This window comes from Saccopteryx leptura, chromosome X (genome assembly GCF_036850995.1).
Source record: "Saccopteryx leptura isolate mSacLep1 chromosome X, mSacLep1_pri_phased_curated, whole genome shotgun sequence".
In the NCBI taxonomy this organism is placed as follows: domain Eukaryota; kingdom Metazoa; phylum Chordata; class Mammalia; order Chiroptera; family Emballonuridae; genus Saccopteryx; species Saccopteryx leptura.
In genome coordinates, this window is record NC_089516.1 from 606134 (window position 1) to 626213 (window position 20080).

Below are 20080 nucleotides of genomic sequence, written 5' to 3' on the forward strand. Positions count from 1 at the left end.
CGGGCCATCTTTGCTCCAGTGGAGCCTTGGCTGCGGGAGGGGAAGAGAGAGACAGAGAGGAAGGAGGGGGAGGGTGGAGAAGCAAATGGGCACTTCTCCTATGTGCCCTGGCCGGGAATCGAACCCGGGTCCCCCGCACGCCAGGCCGACGCTCTACCGCTGAGCCAACCGGCCAGGGCGGGACTCCAGGTTTTAAGTGCCGGGCTGTGGGAAGCGGGCTGTTGATTCTGAACCAGGCTAAGCCCGGGCGCTGGCCACCCTCAGCAGAGCAGAGTAAGCCAGGCGGAGAAGGGTGGATGTCCCGTGATCTCACTGATGTGTGGAATCTCGCGAACACGGTGAAGTGAGGAACAGAACAGAAATGGACAGGGTCAGCGGGAGCCGCCCGACGGCTGTCCGAGGGGAGAGGGGGGAAGAGAGAGGACGAAATCAAAGGAGGCGAAACGACAGGGTACCCACAGCCGGAGGGAAAAAAGGGGGTGGAGGTCAGGAGAGGGGGGTCGAGGGGGAGAACTGGGCACGAAGACAGACTTTTCTCGGGGCAGAGGGGGCGCCGTGCAGTGTGTAGATATAGATGTTGTTATATTCAGTCGCACATTAAAAAAAAAAACCAAACAAACCACAAACCTCTATGGTTGGATGAACCACATCATCCCAATCAATTAAAAGTAAATTTAAAAAATACTGAAGTCTGCCCGGGCCGGATAGCTCGGTTGGTTAGAGCACCAGCCCGAGCTCAGGAGTTGCTGGTTTGATCCCCGGGCAGGGCACATACAGGAGCAAATCAATGTTTCTGTCTCTCTCTCTCTCTCTCTCTCTGTCTCCCTTTCTCTCCCTCTTTTCTCCCTCTTTTCCTCTCTCTCTCTCTCTCTCTCTCTCTCTCTCCCTAAAACCAATCAGTAGCCTGACCAGGTGGTGGCACAGTGGATAGAGCGTCAAACTGGGACACGGAGGACCCAGGTTAAAGACCCTGAGGTCTCCAGCTTGAGCGCAGGCTCATCTGGTTTTAGCCAAAGTTCACCAGCTTGGACCCAAGGTCGCTGGCTCGAGCAAGGGGTCACTCGGTCTGCTGTAGCCCCATGATCAAGGCACATAATAAGAAAGCAATCAATGAACAACTAAGGTGTTGCAATGCGCAACGAAAAACTGATGATTGATGCTTCTCATCTCTCTCCGTTCCTGTCTGTTTGTCCCTGTCTATCCCTCTCGGACTCTCTGTCTCAAAAAAAAAAAAAAAAAATCAGTAAAATTTTTTTTAATTGAAGTAATATATTTTAAAAAACCAGAAGTTCATATATCAAGCAGATATCCTACGTCTCTTGATTTCTGTAGGAGACTCAACCTATGTTACGTTGAACAGGACAAACACACCCACACAGAGGTTTACATCAAGCTTTTTGCTACATTAATTAAATTATTGTTTTTCGCATGGGTTGGACCACGGATGGGCAGAAACCACGATGCTTCTGATGTATAAAGTCCAGGTGACAACATGCTTTTTATCTGTGGTCGCCGTGACTGGTCTGCGGAAAAGGCCGGTGGTCAGAGGCAAGTACGAGGTGGGAGGTAACGCACAGTTTAGATTCAATTTGGCAGCAAAGAACTCTTCTTGGCTGTAATCTGGGCCCAGCACTGGAGGGACCTCTGACCACACCCGGTGCTCTTATCAGAAGAAGTAGGCTAATGAATTCAGTATGCTTACGCCATAGCTGTTTCCCAGCGTGGGAACACTGGTGAGTGAGAAACTAGTACACAGGTGGCCGGCAAATAATTTACCTGTTTGTTCATCCATCCATCCCTCCACCCATCCATCCAGTTATCTTCCTTTCCCTTCCTTCCTTCCTTCCTTCCTTCCTTCCTTCCTTCCTTCCTTCCTTCCTTCCCTCTCTTCTTCCTTTCCTCCTTCTTTCCACTGGATGAGTAGATGGATGGATGGATGGATGGATGGATAGATGGGTGGATGGATGGATGGATGGTGGGTGGATGGATGGGTGGATGGATGGATGGATGGTGGGTGGATGGATGATGATGGATGGATGAGTAGATGGATGGATGGATGGATGGTGGATGGGCGGATGGATGGATGGGTGGGTGGATGGATGTATGATGATGGATGGATGGGTGGGTGGATGAATGGGTGGGTGGATGGATGATGACGGATGGATGGTGGATGATGGATGGATAAATGGATGGATGGATGGGTGGATTGTGGATGAGTAGATGGGTGGGTAGGTAGGTGGATGGATGGATGGATGCATGGATAAATAGATCGATAGAAGATGGATGGATGGGTGGATGGTGGATGAGTGAATGAATGGATGGGTGGGTGGATGGATGGATGAATGGATGGATGGTGGATGATGGATGGATAGATGAATGGGTGGATGAGTAGATAGGTGTATGAGTGGTGAGCAAATGGGTGGGTGGGTAGGTGGGTGGGTGGATGCATGGATGGGTGGATGAGTGGATGAGTGGATGGGTGGGTGGATGGATGGGTGGATGGATAAATAGATCGATGGATGATGGATGAATGGGTGGATGGTGGACGAGTGGATGGGTGGGTGGGTAGGTGGGTGGGTGGATGGATGGATGTATAAATGGATGGATGATGAATGATGGATGGATGGATGATGGATGGATGGGTGGATGGATGGATGGGTGGATGAGTGGATGGGTGGATGAGTGGATGAGCGGGTGGGTGGGTGGATAGATGGATGTATAAATGGATATATAAATGGATGGATGATTGATAGATGGGTGGATGATGGATGAGTGGATGGATGGGTGGGTAAGTTGGTGGGTGGATGGGTGGATGGATTGATGGATGGTGGATGGATTGATGGATGAGTGGATGGATGGATGGATGAATGGATGGATGGATGGTTGGACAGATAAAAGGGCGGGGAAATGATAAATGAACAGATTGATAAATGGGTGGATGAAGAGATAACGATATGTACATAAATGTAGGTGTGGACATTGATATACACAAATATTGTGTGTTCTAGAGAGAATATGTCCATATACACATCATAACTGTGGCTTGAAGAACAGCACATACAATGGATGAATGGATGGATGGATGATGGATGGATGGATGTATGGATGGATGTATGGATGGATGGGTGGGTGGATGGATGGATGGATGGATGATGGATGGATGGATGATGGATGGGTGGGTGGATGGATGGATGTATAAATGGGTGGATGATGGATGGATGGGTGGGTGGATGGATGGGTGGATGAGTGGATTAGCAGGTGGGTGGGTAGATGGATGTATAAATGGATATATAAATGGATGGATGATAGATGGATGGGTGGATGATGGATGAGTGGATGGGTGGGTGGGTAGGTTGGTGGATGCATGGGTGGATGGATTGATGGATGGTGGATGGATTGATGGATGAGTGGATGGATGGATGGATGAATGGATGGATGGATGGTTGGACAGATAAAAGGGCGGGGAAATGATAAATGAACAGATTGATAAATCGGTGGATGAAGAGATAACGATATGTACATAAATGTAGGTGTGGACATTGATATACACGAATATTGTGTGTTCTAGAGAGAATATGTCCATATACACATCATAACTGTGGCACATACAATGGATGAATGGATGGATGGATGGATGGATGGATGGATGGGTGGATGGATGGATGGATGGATGGATGGTGGATGGGTGGATGGATGGATGGGTGGGTGGATGGATGATGGATGAATGGTGGATGATGATGGATGGATGGATGGGTGGGTGGATGGATGGATGATAATGGATAGATGGGTGGGTGGATGGATGGATGGATGGGTGGGTGGATGGATGGATGATAATGGAGGGATGGGTGGGTGGATGGATAGATGGATGGGTGGATGAGTGGATGAGCAAATGGGTTGATAGGTGGATGGATGGATGGATAAATAGATCAATGGAAGATGGATGGATGGGTGGATGGTGGACGAGTGGATAGGTGGGTGGGTGGATGGTTGGACAGATAAAAGGGAGGGCAAATGATAAATGAACAGATTGATAAATGGGTGGATGAAGAGATAACGATATGTACATAAATGTAGGTGTGGACATTGATATACACGAATATTGTGTGTTCTAGAGAGAATATGTCCATATACACATCATAACTGTGGCTTGGAGAACAGCACATACATCAGACCCAAGTCAGGTGGGGGAACCGCTAAACACCGAGGAGCTGAGCCAGAGTCCCTCAGTGCCCGAGAGGCACTGCAGGTCCCCTTGAAACCAATGCACAGAACAGCCATTTGGGTCTGTCAGAAACGGTCAGTTCTTGGCTGCGTCCCAAAGTTCCACCAGTATAACACCCGGGAAGCCCGGCGTGTCCGGGAACCGTCCCTCAGTCTGGCTACCACCCAAGAGTCTTTTCATGCTAATTTAATTTTCATTCTGCAAAAGGTGAAGGCCTCTTGTTCACCAAAGTGCCTGCACAAGATGACGGACGGACAGTATTCATCCTGAGCCAAAGGGGGACGGCGGCGCTTTGAAACAATCGCCCAAGGAGCCTCTTAATGAATTAGAAAGAGCCGTCTTCCAAATGCATCTCTGTAGGGAGACAGACAGAGCAGGCGACTCGGAGTCTGGCAATCGGAAGGCGACAATGTGTCTTTATTACAGAGGCTGCCAGGGCTAAAGTCTCTTCTGAAGATCATAGGGGTGAAGTGAAAATTTCTCAGGAAGGAAGAGCTGGGATTCTGAAGGAAGCATGACCTTTTTTTTGGTTTGTCTGTTTGTTTGTCTTAGCGATGTTTCATTCTGAGGCAGCGGCAGCTCCAGCATCATCCCCTCGCTCCACAAGGAGAAGAGCCCCTGAGGTCATCCCGTGGGGTCCCCTGTGCTGGGGTCTCTGTATTCACCATCATGGGCCAAGGAAAGGGGAAAATGTCACCTGACACTTTCAAGGCTCCATGGGGGGGAGGGGACAGAAGAAGATTGCAACAATATTGCCGGAGCGCACCCAGAGGCTGGGCCGTCAGCCCAGGTTTTGCTACAAGAAGTAACACTTCCAAGGCAGGCTTGCTTTATGTGTTTTGTTTTCCCATTGAAAATGATACACTGTCGCCCTGGCCGGTTGGCTTAGCGGTAGAGCGTCGGCCTGGCGAGCAGGGGACCCGGGTTCAATTCCCGGCCAGGGCACACAGGAGAAGCACCCATTTGCTTCTCCACCCCCCACCCCCTCCTTCCTCTCTGTCTCTCTCTTCCCCTCCCGCAGCCAAGGCTCCATTGGAGCAAAGATGGCCCGGGCGCTGGGGATGGCTCCTTGGCTTCTGCCCCAGGCGCTAGAATGGCTCTGGTCGAGGCAGAGCGACGCCCCGGAGGGGCAGAGCATCGCCCCCTGGTGGGCAGAGCGTCGCCCCTGGTGGGCGTGCCGGGTGGATCCCGGTCGGGCGCATGCGGGAGTCTGTCTGACTGTCTCTCCCCGTTTCCAGCTTCAGAAAAATACGAAAACGATACACTGTCTTCCTGTCTTTGGGATTCTGTTGCAGAAAAAATGGTTCAACCTCCCTGCGGATTCCTTCTGCCCATGAGAGGGGCTGTGTCCCTGCGGTGAGCTGTCACCTAGATACCCTGGGGCACTGGGGCCATGGACGACAGGTCCAACCACCTCTGGCCAAGGTTGTGTCTGAGCCAGGGGAGCTGGTGTCTGCCGTGAGAGACAGCAGGACACTACTGTCCAGAGGGCCAGGTCAGGAGGACCCTGACTCATGCTGGGAGGATGGGAGGGGCGGACTAGCAGGACCTGGTGTGGGTTGGGACGGAGGAATGCCGGAATGTGACTCAGGGACGGTCAGAGACGCTGTCTCTCACTGCCTTGCAGAAACATGGACAGAATTTTAAGCTAAGACCTCCATTTAAAAAAAACAAAACCAAAAACGTGTGTGTGTGTGTGTGTGTGTGTGTGTGTGTGTGTATGCTATGACAAGCTGGAGACAGGAAAAACCACAGTTCAGCGGTGGCTTTTGAATGTCACCAAAAACTCTGACCAGCGTGCTTGTGGGTCTCAGCTGGGAGAGGGGACACAGGTCTTGCCCTCCACACCCTACCGTGCACTGTGGCCTGGGGAGATTTTTTTTGGGACCTGGAGGCCCCTCAGAGGGCAGTCCTGGGTCAGGCTGGGGACTAAGGGGTCTGCACTGTGGACCCCAAAGTCCCCACCCCTGCTGCGGGCTCTGGGACTGCACTCTGGATCTTTGGGAAGGGGCCGTGCCCCGGGGGTAGCAGTGCGCCACCACGTTCTCCAAACGGTAGAGACAATTTCACGTTGTTGTTCCTAAGCCGTCTCCCTGGGGTGGGTGGGGGGTCCCGCTGGGGTCTGGAAGGGGCTGTGGAGACAAGGAGGGCCCCTTCCTCACCCAGTTTCCTCTGAAGGGACGGGGTTTTCGGGGTGTTACAGAGCCTGTGCTGGTACAGGACCGGGCACGGGGACCCGGACCCACACTTGGCGAACAAAGGAAGATTTTATCTGCACTTTCTGCTGCAGCCCTAGGGTTCCCGTCGGGGGGAGGGGGGGTAGGGCGCTCCCACACTTTCCCCAGAAAGGAGAGAGGGTCTTTTCTTCCTTTCTTCCCCGTTTAGGTCGCCCACGGGGACCGGGCCAAACCCTTCCAGCCCCGCGCGCGCGGGACCCCTGGGTTCTCCGCGGCGGCGGCGGCGTGGGGGTGGCCACAGGCGGGGCGAGCGCGGGCCGGGGCGGGGTGACAACGCCGCGCCCCTTCTCCCACTCGCCGCCGCGGGCTCCGCCCCGGGGTGGAAGGGAGTGTTGGTCCCGGTCCCGCCGCCGCCGCCGCCTCCTGCGCGCCTCACTCAGCGGATCGTACCTGCGCGCGGCACCGGGCTCACCATGGCGCGCAGCGCGGTCTTCGCGCTGCTGCTGGTCGGCCTGCTGGGCAGTCTGGTGTCCGGCGATGGTAAGCTCGCGGCGGGACGGCTGGGGACCCCAGGGCGCGGACAGGTCTCCGTGGATGGAGGGGACGCATGGAGGGGGCGCAGCGCCGTACCCACGCGTGGCCAACGCCCCAAGCTGGCGGCCACGCTACGGTTTCGCCAACTTCCTTCCTCCGCCGCCGCGGCCGCTCTGGGACTCGTCAAGTTGGGTTTGCAAAGTCCCCAACTCTGAAAAGCAGCAGCGGCCTGCGGGGGGTGGGTGGGCAGCGGTGCGATCCGACTTCCGCACGCTGGGGGAGAGATCATCTCCGTTCCCGGAGCCTCCTCGCCTTGGCGCCTCTGCACCCGGGGCCGGGTTCCCAGCAAACTTCTTTGTTCTGGGGCGCGGCCCGCGGCCCGTGCTCCGAGCCACGCCCTGCGTCCTGGGCCTAAATTTGGAGGCGACTCTCCGGAGCCTCCCAACCCGAGGCGAGAAGGGGAGGAGGGGCGGGAAACCTTAGGAGCTCAGAGCCTTGGAGAGATTCAAAAATCACGCCTCGCGGCGTGTCCAGGCCGTAGGCACGTTTGCGCTCTCGCGGGGCTCCGGGCCCTGGGGTTTAGGCGCAGCAGGAATGTTCTCTCCTGAACGAGCCCAGGTGTTCCGGGCAGTAATTCCGGGGACGCAGGGCGGGGTTCAGAACTAGGGACTCCCTCTAAACCCCCCCCCCCCACACACACACACACCACCACCACCGCCGGCCAGGCCAGGTCTATTCCGGGCCTACCCTGTGTCCTTTCTGCTCCCAAAATGGAAGTTGGGGTTTTGGCCAGCGTCTCCCTCCCTCCCTGCTTTGCGGAGCAAGAGTTGGTGAGTCCTACCGGGCGTGGCAGTTTGTAGCTTTCTCCAGTTAACGGTGAGTTTTATTGCGCGCCCCCCACCCCACCCCCGTTTATACAACCACGTTTTATAAGTTGCCTTCCCCTATGGGGAGGGGTGGGGGGCGAGAGGCAGGCAGTCAAGTTTCAGGGCTTGGTGTGAGAGGGGAGGGGGGCGCGCTGGGCATGTATTTGTTTTTTGGAACCAGAAACAGGACACAGGCCATTGGGTGGGGACTTTGGAGAACGTGAGGCCTGAACCATGGAGGTCGGACAGGGTCCCGTTTCTCCGTTGCCTTCCCAGATGTCCGATGTCATTCCACGTGGCTTCCCCACAACAGAGACGATTTCTGCATCTTGTCCTTGTTGTTTTTGTTCTCAATGGACACCGGCTCCACCCCGCAAACCCCCCCCCCCCCCCCCCCCCACACACAATTCTGATGTATCTCTCTGGTGACACGTTTAAAAAAAAAATTTTTTTTTTTTGAACGCCTATTGGGTGCCACGGCCCAGGGAAATGGATCGGAAGTGGTTCCTGTCACTCATGCATGTACCGTCTCCTGGGAAAAGAGAACTAATCCAAACAGGTGAATGGGGCCTTGGCCGGTTGGCTCAGTGGTAGAGCGTCGGCCTGGCATGCGGGGGACCCGGGTTCGATTCCCGGCCAGGGCACATAGGAGAAGTGCCCATCTGCTTCTCCACCCCTCCCCCTCTCCTTCCTCTCTGTCTCTCTCTTCCCCTCCCGCAGCTGAGGCTCCAATGGAGCAAAGATGGCCCGGGCGCTGGGGATGGCTCCTTGGCCTCTGCCTCAGGCGCTAGAGTGGCTCTGGTCGCGGCAGAGCGACGCCCCGGAGGGGCAGAGCATCGCTCCCTGGTGGGCAGAGCGTTGCCCCTGGTGGGCGTGCTGGGTGGATCCCGATCGGGCGCATGCGGGAGTCTGTCTGACTGTCTCTCCCCGTTTCCAGCTTCAGAAAAATACAAACTGGTGAATGGGATACAGTCCCCCCCTTCTCCTCCCAAATAGTATCAGCGGCAGAATAGAGAAGGTCAGGGGACACTCAGGTGACCATGACTCGGTACAAATGGGTTAAGAAGGTGACTGTTCAGATACGGTTTTCTAGATTCTTAATTTTTTATTTTTATTTATTCATTTTAGAGAGGGAGAGAGAGAGAGACAGAGAGAGAGAGGAGAGAGAGAGAGACAGGGGGGAGGAGCTGGAAGCATCAACTCCCATATGTGCCTTGACCAGCCAAGCCCGGGGTTTCGAACCGGCGACCTCAGCATTTCCAGGTCGATGCTTTATCCACTGCGCCCCCACAGGTCAGGCGGTTTTCTAGATTCTTGATGGGGTTGCACAGCGGGTGGTAGCTAGCTAGCTATGTATGCTTTGGGCCCCCAAACAAGTCATTTTGAAACTTCTAGGGCACAATAAATAAAAAAAAAAAAAGAAATAAAACCCACAGTCCAGGGGACCCTGTGACTGCCTGGTTTCTACGGGTGTTGCGCCTAGCAACACCAGACAACATGGTCGATACATTTATAGGAAGCCGGTGTTGATTTGGGTGGGTGTGTGGGTTAGGGAGCAAAGCTCAGTCCGGAAGGAGCAGAAAAAACCCCAAGGTTTCTCAGCTGTTGATCTTGCAAAGGGCCCCTCCCTGCCTCCCCGCCCCCTGCCTCCCCGCCCCTCACCCGGTCGGTCGTCCTGGGGCTGGGGACACGAACAGGTGGTTCTGAAAGGTGTCTAACAGATGGGGTTTTCTGCCTCTGGCAACTTTGCTTTCTGGCTGGTGCCGCTCAGGGCACGCTTCCGTCTAGAAATATACATTTAGTGTGGTTTCCAAAGTCCTTTGAGGCAGACCCGGGTGGGGAGTGGGGGGATGGGGGAGACAGGTGTCCACTTTGGAGTTAGGGTTAGGGGTTAGGGCAGTGGTTCTCCACCTTTCTAATGCTGTGACCCCGCGATCCAGTTCCTCATGTGGCGGTGACCCCCAAACCAAAAAAAATAATTTTGGTGGCTACTTCATCACTGTAACTTTGCTACAGTTATGATTCGGAATGTAAATACCTGAGATGCATTATGTATTTTCTGATGGCTTTAGGCAACCCACAGGTTGAGAACCGCTGGGTTAGGGTCAGGGCTTAGAGTTAGGGGTTAGGGTTAGGGTTAGGCGTCCTCGGGGTGGGGGGGAGGAAGGACCCTAGGCCCTGTGTTTCCAAGCTGCTTCAGAAATTCCTGGGGGGACAGAGCCGCGAGGGGGCGGAGGCAGAAAGAGAGGCCAGAGGAAGAGAGGGGGCGACTTTTCGATGGGACACTTGAAAATGTCCCCAGACAGTGTTGGTCGTCTTCATAGGGGAGGGGTTGGTGCTGGCCTCTGGTGTGGGGTGGGGGGGGTGGGGGAGACCAGGGAGGTTGCTCCACGCCCTACAGGGCACAGGACGCCCCATGTCAAGAGAGCCACCAGCCCTGAGTGTCTGCCGTGCTGAGGGTGACAGGCTGTGGTTTCAGCTGGGACAGGTTGCTGGTATTTTTGCTCCTTTGTCTCATTCTAGTTAGAATCCTCCGCCCGCTGATGTTCGCCTAGCTCAGGGGTCCCCAAACTACGGCCCGCGGGCCACATGCGGCCCCCTGAGGCCATTTATCCGGCCCCCGCTGCACTTCCGGAAGAGGCACCTCTTTCATTGGTGGTCAGTGAGAGGAGCACATTGACCATCTCATTAGCCAAAAGCAGGCCCATAGTTCCCATGGAAATACTGGTCAGTTTCTTGATTTAAATTCACTTGTTTTTTATTTTAAATATTGTATTTGTTCCCGTTTTGTTTTTTTTTTACTTTAAAATAAGATATGTGCAGTGTGCATAGGGATTTGTTAGTAGTTTTTTTTATAGTCCGGCCCTCCAACGGTCTGAGGGACAGTGAACTGGCCCCCTGAGTAAAAAGTTTGGGGACCCCTGGCCTAGCTGGTCATCACGGTGACCTCTCTGGGGACGGGGAAGAGGGGGGTGGGGGGGTGAGAGAGATAGGTCCAGATGTCTCTGGATCGGGGCACCGCACGCCGTCGTCACAAAGACAGTTAGTTGTGTTCCGTGTCTCGGGCTTTGAAAGGCTCGCTCGCCTACCTGAGCCGAGGTCTCCCGGCCGCCACGGGAGGTCACCGTGGGTTCCCGTGCCGCCCCACACGGCACACCCGAGCTCAGACGCAGCCTGGAGTACTCCACCCTTGGACGCCCGTCTCTGCCTCCCTGGCACAGGAAAAACCACCCACTGTCCCCACCTGTGTGATCGGCTCCGATAAAATTCAGTTGCATTTTCTGTATTGCTCCCTTCCTGTACGCCTGCTTCTGTGTGGTCTGTTGGCCTCTGGAGATGTTAACACCCTTAATTTTAAAGGGATGGGGTGGGGGGGCTTATCTTCATCTGGGTGAGGTGCTGCTGGCCCTGAGCTCATTTGGGAAGGAAGAGAGAAGGTCTAGAGCAGGGGTCCCCAAACTACGGCCCACGGGCCGCATGCGGCCCCCTGAGGCCATTTATCCAGCCCCCGCCGCACTTTCAGAAAGGGCACCTCTTTCATTGGTGGTCAGTGAGAGGAGCATAGTTCCCATTGAAATACTGGTCAGTTTGTTGATTTAAATTGACTTGTTCTTTATTTTAAATATTGTATTTGTTCCCGTTTTGTTTTTTTACTTTAAAATAAGATATGTGCAGTGTGCATAGGGATTTGTTCATAGTTTTTTTTTTTATAGTCTGGCCCTCCAACGGTCTGAGGGACAGTGAACTGGCCCCCTATGTAAAAAGTTTGGGGACCCCTGGTCTAGAGTGACTTGAACCATCTCAGGAGAAAGCGGTCGTGGCAGGATTTTAAGGGGACGGGGGGCTTATCTTCATCTGGGTGAGGTGCGGCTGGCTGTGAGCTCATTTAGGAAGGAAGAGAGAAGGTCTAGAGTGACTTGATCCAGCTCAGGAGGGAGCGGTCGTGGCAGGATTTTATGGGTGACCATCTGGGTACTTTTTGCAACAGATGTTTCCCTCGAAGGAGAGAGACTATCCCCTACGTGAGGACCGCTCCCGCTATTTCTTCCTGCTCAGACTTTCCAATCATGATGGTCTCTCTCGGGGGGGAAACGGGGTCCCCATGTCGCCACGGGTGAGGCTGCAGATCAGACGGGCGTGTCCGTGGAAGCTGCAAGTCACTCGGCATTCTGGGTCCACACTGAACCGTCCCGACCCCCAGATATGTTTGGGGGGTGTGCCGAGCCCGCGTGGAGGTCGGGGATGTGACATCGGGTGAGCGTAAGCGATCTCCCTCGGTACTCAGGGGGTGGCTTGTCCTAACATCGGGGTGTCTTGTCCCACGAGAATCCACGCACGGTGTCCTGCGATCTCCTTCCCTGAGCCTTGTCCTTGGTCACGGAGTGTGTGTCCACAAAGAGATCTCTCTCCAAAAGTCCTTTTGTGTGTGTGTGTGTGTGTGTGTCTTGTTGTTCTTGGGGACGTTATAACAGTTTGGGAAGTATTTTCTGCAGACACAGAGGAACAGGGGGGGAATTTCCCCAGCCTTGCAGGAGGGGCACGTATTGGGGAATACCAGAATGCCACGGTCATCATAGGCAAACCAGCAAGATGTCCACGGTATGGCTCCCACAAACACACCGTTGGACACAACCTCGTTTGGTAAAGAAATGTTTTAAGACAGTGGTTCTCAACCTTTCTCATGTGGCGGTGACCCCTAAACCGAAAAATAATTTTGGTGGCTACTTCATCACTGTAATTTTGCTACAGTTATGATTCGGAATGTAAATACCTGATATGCATTATGTATTTTCCAATGGCTTTAGGCGACCCCTGTGTTTTGGTCGTTCGACCCCCCCCGCCGAGGTCACGACCCACAGGTTGAGAACTGCTGTTTTAAGAGAAAGGCTCGCTGTAGTCACTGAAAAAAAAAAGAGTTACATCCTTTGGAAACAGAGAAACAAGTTCTGAAAAACAAGGGGGGAGGGGCGAGGGGGGAGAAAGGGAGAATTCCTTTCTCTTATTTTCTACAAGAATTTGTGATTTCTTATCCCCAGATGGGCCCTTCCAAGGACCCCTCCCTACACTTTCACCAACACACAGATTTCCACCACAGTGAGGGAACCGGAATGATTTTTTCCTGTGTGTGTGTGTGTGTCGTTTTCTGGGACAGTCTCCAGGTTGTGCAAGATTACCACATGGTGGGTCCCAGTGGGCGCCGCCATTTTGATTCTGAATGTTGTTGGGCCGATTGATCAATCGATGGTCGTCAAGATGACCGGTCCCCACCCAGCCAGGCCAAGACGTCTCTGCCTGCGTCCATCTCTTGCGTAAAAAAAAAAAAAAAAAAAAAAAAAAGGTGGCAACAGACCCAAATTTGTCTTGGCATTTATCCGATTGATAGTATCTGTCACACTTCTAGATAATTCTGCACAGGACTTCCTTGTCTTGAAATTCCCATTTTTTTATTCTTTGCCTAGTTGGCTTTTTTTTTTTTTTTTTTTGTCTCCGGTTTTGGGAGAGTGTAACACCGTGGCTGTGTTTCAGCTTTGTGTTAGAATGACTCAATGTTGCCATTCCTTGTCTCGCTTGTCATATTATAACTTTTCTTTTTTTTTTTTTTTTTCTAAATCCCTTAAACAGGAAGCAAACCATTTCCTTTTTTGCTCTCAGCCCAGAGCTAGATGCAGGCGCTCAAACCGGTGTTTTTCAAACGGTCCCGTTGAGACCCACTGATGGGTTGTGACATTTAGTGTGCAGAAAAAAACCAGCAACAACAGTAACAAAAAAACCCCCACGCATCAGCACATTTCAAACAAACCCTGCTCAGCAGAGCGTTGGTGAGGCCATTGTTACCGTGACACAGACATATTTGTTACTGTGGACGGAGTCCAAGGGCCAAAGCCAAATCTAAAGCCCTGGGGGACCCCGTGGCTTTCTGGATGTGGACATTTTGGGGGGTATCTTCCTTTTTGTTTCAGGGAAGCGCCTCTGTTGGCAACTTTGCAAACAGCAAAGTCACTGCTCCACGCGGGGGCTTTCGGGGAAGAAAAAAGAAAAAAAGATTCATTGTAATTTGTTGAGTGATATTCTTTTGGGGCGGGCCAGAGAGCTGCATCTCTCCGCTGTGGGTTGTGGCGCTGGGTAAACCATGACTCATCCTGAGACAATGTAGCCAGAATTCGGGCTGCTTCTGTCTGTTTCTGCAACAAGTAGGGCCTCCCCGGGGTGAGGAGACCAGGGGGAGGATGCAGACCAGAATACGCCACCGTGTCTTTGCACAGGAACGTAGCGGACTCAAGTTCTCTGTGGACAAAGATGAAATAGATTGTGTTCTCTGTGGACGAAGATGGAATAGATTGTGTTGTGTTGTCTTGGACACAGATGGATTTGGAAGTGTGTACGGTTTCTAGATATTGCCAGTCAACTTCTGCTTTTGTGGGTTTGGGGCAAGGCGTGAATTAAAGTGGTGCGGTTTTCCGTGTGTTCAGGAGAACATGGACCCCACCCCGTGGAGGGATACAGGAAGGAGGATTGATAGGTATTTGACGGAGCAATACAGGGTCCCCAGGAAAGGGAAGGGTTTGGCCGGCTGTCAGAGGGGGCGGTGGTCACAAACGGCTGTCTCACAGGGACGCCTGCTGTGTGATGATGGGGGAATGGCCCCTCGCTGTGGACGAACTTACATGGGGACCATGGCCTGGCTGGAGGGAGGTAGCATGCAGTGGGCGTGATGGAGGATGGGTGGATGATGGATGGATGATGGATGGATGGATGGTGGATGGATGGAATCATGGATAAATGGATAGATGGATAGATGATGGATGGATGAATGGATGGATGGATGGATGGTGGATGGATGGATGGATGGATGATGAATGGGTGGATGATGGATGGATGGATTATTGGGTGGATGGATGGATTAGTGGGTGGATGGATGGACGGATTGGTTGATGGACGGAGGGTGGATGGATGGATGATGGATGGATGGATGGATGGATGGATGGATGGGTGGATGGCTGAAGGATGCATGGTGGGTGGATGGATGGATGGATTAATGGATGGATGGATGGATGGATGGTAAATGGGTGATGATGGATGGATGGATGGATGGTAAATGGGTGGATGATGGATGGATGGATTAGTGGGTGGATGGATGGACGGATTGGTTGATGGATGGATGGTGGATGGGTGGATAATGGATGGATGGATGGATGGATTAATGGGTGGATGGATGGATGGATGGATGGAGAGATGGATGGATTAGTGGATGGATGGAAAGAATAGATGATGGGTGGGTGGATGGCTGAAGGATGGATGGATGGGTGGATTAATGGGTGGATGGATGGGTGCATGGACGGATAGATGGATAGTGGATGAATGGATGGATAGATGATGGATGGGTGGATGGATGGTGGATGGATGGATGGACAGATGGATGGATTAGTGGATGGATGGATGGATAGATGATGGATGGGTGGATGATGGATGGCTGAATGTAGGGGTGGGTGGGTAGGTAGACATCATAAATAATTTGTTTACTGATGGATGGATGGGTGAACATGATGGATTTATTAGCAGATGAATAGAAGGATGGGTGAATGGATATGATTGGTTATTGATGGGTGAATGGATCAGTGGAAGGATTGATGGACATGGTAGATAACTGATGTATATTGGTAGGTGGCTGGATGGATGAGTGGATGGATAGGTCGATGAATGGATAAAGGGACATATTCTTTCTCCGTCTGCCTCTCTGTGATCTGTCAATGGCACAGCTGTGCAGAGAGGCCGCCTGCCCCGAGTGTTCTCAGCTGAGAGTGTATGTGGGTGATCTCACTGCAGAAACTGCCAGTAGAGAGGCCTCTCCTAGTGACTTGTACACATACCTCCAGGCAGAGGGTGGCATTCTCCGCATTCCTCCAAGATAAGGAGCTGACTTGGAGTCTGGCGGAAGACACCAGGAAGGTTAGGCTCAGCTGGAGTGTGGGCCGCATTCTGCGCTTTGCTTCACTAGACAAAAGCTCCCTGGAGGGCCCCCACCCCAAATCTCTCTGCATGTGAGGCTCACGCAGGTAACTGCCGATACCTCAGCTCCATCTCCCTGTGTGCCTGTGGAATCTCCAGTCCATGATCACATCTGGCGCTTCTCATTCTTTTCTCAACCTTCTGCATCCCCTCCTTCATCCTTACCTTTTGTGATACAGCCCTTTGTCCAGACACGAAGACCAAAGAGTCGCCCATCACTGTCGCCGACTCCTTTGGCTCATAGCTGATGTTTTAGCAGATCCAGTTGACGTCGGCTTCTAAAACCTTTCTCAACCCATACCCCTTTCTCCAATTTTTTTTCCTTTCTTTTTTGAGATCTACACCCTCACCTTTGATAGCCTTTCTGGACAGATGAAAGTGCCTTTACGTATCCTTTCTTCCCTGGACTTTTCCAGCCTGGAGAAGACACACCCTCAGAATAATATCATATGTTATTCCACCCATCCATCCATGCATCCATCCATCCACTAATCCATCCATCCATCCATCCATCCATCCATCCATCCATCCACAAATCCATCCATCCACCCATCCATCCACCCATCCATCCATCCATCCATCCATCCACTAATCCATCCATCCATCCATCCATCCACTAATCCATCCATCCATCCATCCATCCATCCATCCATCCACAAATCCATTCATCCATCTATCCATCCATCCATCCATCCATCCACTAATCCATCCATCCGTCCATCCATCTGTCCATCCATCCATCCATCCATTCACCATCCATCCACCCATCCATTCACCATCCATCATCTATCCATTCATCCATTCATCCACTAATCCATCCATCCATCCATCCATCCACTAATCCATCCATCCATCCATCCACAAATCCATTCATCCATCCATCCATCCATCCATCCATCCACTAATCCATCCATCCGTCCATCCATCCGTCCATCCATCCATCCATCCATCCATCCATCCATCCATTCACCATCCATCCACCCATCCATTCACCATCCATCATCTATCCATTCATCCATTCATCCATTAATCCATCCATCCATCCATCCATCCATCCATCCATCCATCCATCCATCCACTAATCCATCCATTCATCCATCCATCCACTAATCCATCCATCCGTCCATCCATCCATCCATCCACCCATCATCTATCCATCCATTCATCCACTATCCATTAATATATATATGACATATCATATATATATTAATGCATACAATAAAATGCACAGTTTGCAGAGGGAACCAATTATGATAAAGCAAGCATCCACTGCCCAAGTGAGGAAGATGCTGATCTCAGCATGGCTGCTTGCCCCGAGTTAACTCCACCGTTCAGTTTCTTCCCCTGACGCCCAAGTGATGGTGCAGGATGCAGCCCTGCTCAGCAGCCCTGCAGTGGCCTCTGCTCACCCAGCTCCGAGGTTCTCAGCCCGGGTCTCGCAGCAGGGAGCCCCCCGCCCTCTGGGATTGCTCCTGTCCAAGCCTTACTACACCTGCTGTCATCTGACTGTTGTTGGTACAGGGGGCTGGGTCTCCATCTGGGTTTTTTAAAAAGCCCATGATCGGCCCTGGCCGGTTGGCTCAGTGGTAGAGCATCGGCCTGGCGTGCAGAACTCCTGGGTTCGATTCCCGGCCAGGGCACACAGGAGAAGTGCCCATCTGCTTCTCCACCCCTCCCCCTCTCCTTCCTCTCTGTCTCTCTCTTCCCCTCCCGCAGCCAAGGCTCCATTGGAGCAAAGATGGTCCGGGCGCTGGGGATGGCTCCTTGGCCTCTGCCCCAGGCGCTAGAGTGGCTCTGGTCGCAACAGAGCAACGCCCCGGATGGGCAGAGCGTTGCTCCCTGGTGGGTGTGCCAGGTGGATCCTGGTCGGGCGCATGCGGGAGTCTGTCTGACTGTCTCTCCCGGTTTCCAGCTTCAGAAAAATACAAAAAAAAAAAAAAAAAAAAAGCCCATGAGGGACCCAGTTCCCACCAACAGTGCAGGAGGGTTCCCTTTTCCCCACATCTTTGCCGACACCGGTTGTTTGTGGGTTCATTGATGGCAGCCACTTGGACGGGGTGCGTAGGGGGTGGATGGATTGAGCACAAAAGGAAAACGAGAGAGAAAAAAACTTACCAAGAACAGGTGTGGGGATGACTCGGGAGGCGCGGGGCAGGGAGGTTGAGGAGGTCATACGCTGAGTACACACTGACGGAAGCAGACGTGACTTGGGTTGCTGGACACACAATACAGTGTGCAGGTGATGTGCTGTAGGAATTGTGCACCGGAAACTTACATAATCTTATTAACCGAAGTCACCCCCAATAAATTCAAGTGAAAAAGAAAACAAAAGCTCATGAGGGGGGTTGTCTTGTCTGTGAGGGGGTCCCGGAAGGTGTAACTGGACCTTTGTTTTACGAGACTTTCCGTTGGCTTGGTATATCTGCTGACTGCTAGAATGTTTTATCTTTTTTTTGGGGGGGGGGAGGGACGATCACAGCTGTGGGGCAGATTACATTATTCAAGAGGTGTTCATTCTGTTATTTTATCTTCCAGCGAGCCCTTAAGGTGTCTATTTACTGTGCCCCTTGAAGTTTCCAAGATTAGAGCATCCAGCAGCTTGCTGAAGGTCACAGGGCCCGCATGGGGGCAGAGGATAGTGGCAATAAGTTGTGACAATGGCAAGAGCTGGCGGTTTGGGACCCGTGAGCTTGGGCGTTGACGGCTGCCTGTGTGAGCAGCACTGAGCTTGCCCGGTGTGGACCATGGAGGGGCAGCGGCCTCTGCCAGTAGTGTGGTTGACAGGGGAGGAAAACGGGCCATTCATTTAGGGAAACACAACTCAGTGCAGAAGACAGCTTTCTGAATCCTGGCAGCAAAGTTATTTAAGAACCGTCAACAATGTCTCTCCGACTTCTTGTGGTTTCCACCATCCATCCATCAACCTGTGAGTTCATCTACTCAGTTATCTACCCATTGACCCATTCACTCATCCATCCATCCATCCATCCATCCACCCACCCACCCACTCACTCACCCTCCCATCCATCCATCCATCCATCCATCCATCCATCCATCCATCCATCCATCATCAATCAATCCATCCATTCATCCATCCATCCATCATCCATCTGTCATCCATCCACCCACCCACTCACTCACCCTCCCATCCATTCGCCCATCCATCCATCTATCCGTCCATCCATTCATCATCCATCCATCCATCCATCCATCCATCCATCCATCCATCTACCATCCACCCATCCATCATCCATCCAACCACCCACTCACCCATCCACCTTCCCATCCATTCATTCATTCCTCCATCAATCCATGCATCCATCATCCATCCATCCATCCATCCATCCAAGCACCCACTCACTCACCCTCCCATCCATTTATTCACCAACCACCCTCCCATCCATCCATTCATTCATTCATCCATCCATCCATCATCCACCCATCCATCTATCCATCCATCCAACCACCCACTAACCTATCCTCTCATGCATTCATTTATCATCCACCCATCCATCCATCCATCCATCCATTCATCCATCCATCCATTTAACCACCCACTCATCCACCTTCCCATCCATCCATCCATCCATCATCCATCCATCCACCATCTATCATCCATCCAACCACCCACTCACTCATCCACCCTCCCATCCATTCATCATCCATCCATCCATCCATCCACCCACCCACCCACTCACCCACCCTCCCATCCATCCATCCATCCATCCGTCCATCCATCCAACCACCCACTCACCCACCCTACCTTCCATCCATCCATCCATCCATTCATCCATCCAACCACCCACTCACCCACCCTCCCATCCATCCATCCATCCATCCATCCATCCATCCATCCATCCATCCACCCATCCATCCATCCACCCATCCATCCATCCATCCATCCATCCATCCATCCATCCATCCATGCACCCACCCACTCACCCACCCTCCCATCCATCCATCCATCCATCCATCCATCCATCCATCCAACCACCCACTCACCCACCCTACCTTCCATCCATCCATCCATCCATCCATCCATCCATCCATCCATCCAACCACCCACTCACCCACCCTCCCATCCATCCATCCATCCAACCACCCACTCACCCACCCTCCCATCCATCCATCCATCCATCCATCCAACCACCCACTCACCCACCCTCCCATCCATCCATCCATCCATCCATCCAAGCATCCATCATCCATCCATCATCCATCTAACCTCCCACTCACCCATCTACCTTCCCATCCATCCATCCATGCATCCATCA

At 52.6% G+C, this 20080-nt stretch overlaps 1 protein-coding gene across 1 annotated transcript in view; it reads left to right on the forward strand.

The window, feature by feature from the left end:
* The first annotated feature begins 6721 nt into the window (after positions 1-6721).
* The window catches only part of CD99 (CD99 molecule (Xg blood group)), a 44035-nt gene continuing 30676 nt past the window's right edge, over positions 6722-20080 (forward strand). The window contains exon 1 of the mRNA XM_066357701.1: positions 6722-6939. Within this exon, the coding sequence (XP_066213798.1) occupies positions 6873-6939 (67 nt within the window). The 5' untranslated portion in view covers positions 6722-6872. The remainder of the gene's footprint in view (positions 6940-20080) is intronic.